Source organism: Pseudorasbora parva, chromosome 19 (genome assembly GCF_024679245.1).
Source record: "Pseudorasbora parva isolate DD20220531a chromosome 19, ASM2467924v1, whole genome shotgun sequence".
NCBI classification, from domain to species: domain Eukaryota; kingdom Metazoa; phylum Chordata; class Actinopteri; order Cypriniformes; family Gobionidae; genus Pseudorasbora; species Pseudorasbora parva.
The window spans coordinates 22,884,460-22,887,747 of NC_090190.1; the positions used below are offsets into that span (position 1 = coordinate 22,884,460).

The window sequence follows — 3,288 nt, forward strand, 5'->3', positions numbered from 1 at the left end:
CAATTTATGTCAATTGGCAACATGATTTGGTAATAAAAGAGACTCTAAGAGAGGCAGTGTCTCTCAGAAGTCAAGATGGCCAAAGGATCACCAATTCCCCCAATGCTGCGGCGAAAAAAAGTGCAATAGAGCAATATCAGAAAGGAGTTTCTCCTAGAAAAATTCCAAAGAGTTTGAACTTATCCTCTACAGTGCATAATATCATCCAAAGATTTAGAGACTCTAGAAAAATCTCTGTGCGTAAGGGTCAAGGCCAGAAAACCATACTGGATGCCTGTGATCTTCGGGCCCTTAGTCGACAATACATTACTTACAGGCCAGAATTAGGTCTTAACCTACACTAGCTTGTTTAATCTATACCAGTAATCTAGGTGAATGAACTTCTACCCTTTAATGAACAATACAAAAATCAATAATCAGTCAACAACCCCTTGAATGATTAATGCTTACCCTTCCAGCAGATTCTCTCCTGGAAGGTTAGTTGACCTTGGCCTTGTAAGATGCACTATAACACTCTTTCTATTCTTAGAATTGTCTTTATAAGCTGAAGTAAAAAAAAAAAAAAACAGTACTTTGTATTTATAAAAATGTATTTAATCAAAAGATTAAACTGGTTACACATCATCAATACATATTAGCAAAATATCAAAAGGTTACAGATTATAATACTTCAGCTTTTCCAATCTCAACAGGGCAGTCCTGTATCAGTCAAAGAATATAAAGGCTAATTACCTTGTATGCAGTTCAAAGCAATAGATGTAAAAAAACAAAAAAACCTACTGTTCTTTAAGCTAACAAACAGACAGATCGAATCAGTCATAGTCATGCCACACTTATTTATGTAGTGTTTTATACAATACAGATGGTTACAAAGCAGCTGTAGAGTACATGTTACTGATCAGGTGTGTAGGTTAAACTCACGAAGGAGAACTTGAAACATCACAGGAAAATACAGACACACCACTATACATGAACGACGACGGACAAACACTGAGGGGAAACTGAGAATTAAATATACACAGGGCTAAATGGGGTAATTGACAGGACACAGGTGATAGACATAACTCATTAAGAAGACTGGGGAGAAACTAGGTCACGCGGCTGAACTCAAAACACAACTGAACACAAGAGACAGGGCATACATGTAACATTATGCGCCCTCCAAGTAGGCACGTCCTCACGCCATAGCAGTTACATCAGAAGAGGGTGGGAGGGGGCTCTGGAGGAGGGCGTGGAAAAAAAGGGGAGACAGAGTCCAAAACAAAGAAAACCAGTCCAACAGAAAAGGGAAGTCCATGGGGGGTGTGGAAGGAGGGAGGAGCCAGTGGGGAGCCTGGAACAGGAGCCAGATGGTCCAGAGACCAGCCACGATGAGGCCCCAGGCCGGAGTCGGAGGAGGGAGGAACCGTGGGGTGAACAACATGGTGGGAGACACCCTAGGGATGACCGACGAGGAAGCAGCTAATGATGGAGACCCTGGAGAAGCAGCTGGGTCGATGAGCCCACACGAGACTGGAGGCCCAGGAGACCGAGGTGGAGCCATGGCGACGAGCATCCGAGGTGGAGCCGTACAACCGCAGGACAGAGGCTGAGCCGGTGGGACCGAGGATGAAGGCGGAAGGGAAGGAGGAGCCAGATGAAGCCGAAGGTGGAGGAAGGACGACGACTGACAAAGGCGGAGCCGGAGAGATGAGGGAGCCCGGAGAAGCCATTTGGTCGAGGGTGTCCGGTGGAACCGAGAGAGGGAGGAGCCAGGGCGTACCCGATGTGTCGACGGGCCACGGTGGAGTGTAGGGGGAAGAGACTAGCAGTGACGATAGGAGATCCTCTGGGTGAGGCGACACTGCTGGACAGACATCTCGAGGCGTATCCACACTGCTTGTGTGAGGAGCAGAGGGGATGACAGACAGCAGTGTGGTCAAGGCAGAAGGGCTGGTAGACAGTGACGGAGGAAGAGGGAGGGTGGGTGGGAACTCTGAGGGCACAGGAGAACCTTGGAACACTGGAGAAACAGGCGTTACTGGAGAGACAGGGGTTGTGGGAGAAATGTCAGAGTACCAGTCAATTAAGTTTGCCTCGAAGATGTTACGCAGTTCCTCGAGATGGGCGCCAGAGGTCCTCATCACATCCACCGTGGCGGGCTGATGGGTGGGGCTCCTGTCCCAATCCTCAAGCTCCACGAGGACTCCCTCCACGATGGATGATGTAGCCGGCTCACACACATGGTCAGACCCTCGCTGTGGTTCGGGCTCCGGGGCGATGGCTCGTCAATCGCGGCAGTCCGGTCTCCACGGTCTGCGGTGGGCTCAGGCACTTCCTTAATGCCGGTCGTGGTCGGTGGTGGATGGCTGGTCTCTGGCGGTGGTGGAGTGGGACTGGTACCACTGTCCTCTTCAGCGGGGACTATGGTGAAAGGCAAGTGGTTATGTACCAGTACCCACTCCATGAATGTGGCGAAGTCTTCCTTTGGACCATCCGCCTGAACGCGTGCCTTCGACCGCTCGCTTAGCCCGGCGCAGTAGAAATGGCTGAGCGAGCGGTCCGGGAAGCGGGACAGGAAGTCCCGGGTGTGTGCCTCCAGTGAGCGGTCTCCCTGCTCTAGCCAGAAAAGCTGGACATCGGGGAGAGCCATGGGAAGATGGGGAAACTTAAAACAAACAGAAAGAAAACGCTGCAAAAAAAAAAACTGTTTTGGTCCGTCGCTCTGTTACTGATCAGGTGTGTAGGTCAAACTCACGAAGGCGAAGGACAACTTGAAACAGGAAACTTTTAATAGAAACATCACAGGAACATCCAGACACACCACTATACATGAACGACGATGGACAAACACTGAGGGGAAACTAAATACACAGGGCTAAACAAGGTAATTGACAGGACACAGGTGATAGACAGAACTCATTAAGAAGACTGGGGAGTAACTAGGTCACGGGGCTGAACTCAACTGAACACAAGAGACAGGGCATACATATAACAGATAAACAGTAAAATAATGATTTAATGATGCAATTAGAATTAAATTAAGCAATTCAAGTTAAAATAATACAGCAGAGCAATTTGAGCAAATACTCACAGAGAACCAATTTCTCCACAAGGATACACCTATCAATCAAATCAAAAGATGCACCCCAAAGAGACAAAGAACAGAGGTATTTATACAGAATCCTTTACATTAATCTCTATGCAGTTTCTTCTGTTTTTTTTCCAAGAGGAACTAGAGCTGTCAGCTGACTTGTGTTGGTGGATGGCGGATTCTTCAGATTTTGCCATTTTTGGACATTGTTCCTT

General features: G+C 47.7%; 1 protein-coding gene across 2 annotated transcripts; it reads right to left on the reverse strand.

Annotated features, from left to right (window-relative positions):
* Nucleotides 1-720: 720 nt before the first annotated feature.
* LOC137048083 (uncharacterized) lies at nucleotides 721-2,803 on the reverse strand. 2 transcript variants are annotated; one of them, XM_067426071.1, is made up of 2 exons: nucleotides 2,738-2,803; nucleotides 721-2,647 (listed from the first exon to the last, which is right to left on the reverse strand). In XM_067426071.1, exon 2 carries the CDS (start codon nucleotides 2,121-2,123, stop codon nucleotides 1,437-1,439), a length of 687 nt encoding a protein of 228 aa, XP_067282172.1. In that variant the 5' UTR covers nucleotides 2,124-2,647; nucleotides 2,738-2,803; the 3' UTR covers nucleotides 721-1,436. The 2 variants fall into 2 exon arrangements, with proteins under 2 accessions (XP_067282172.1, XP_067282173.1); XM_067426072.1 differs by having other exon boundaries at nucleotides 2,738-2,797.
* Between the last annotated feature and the right edge of the window lie 485 nt (nucleotides 2,804-3,288).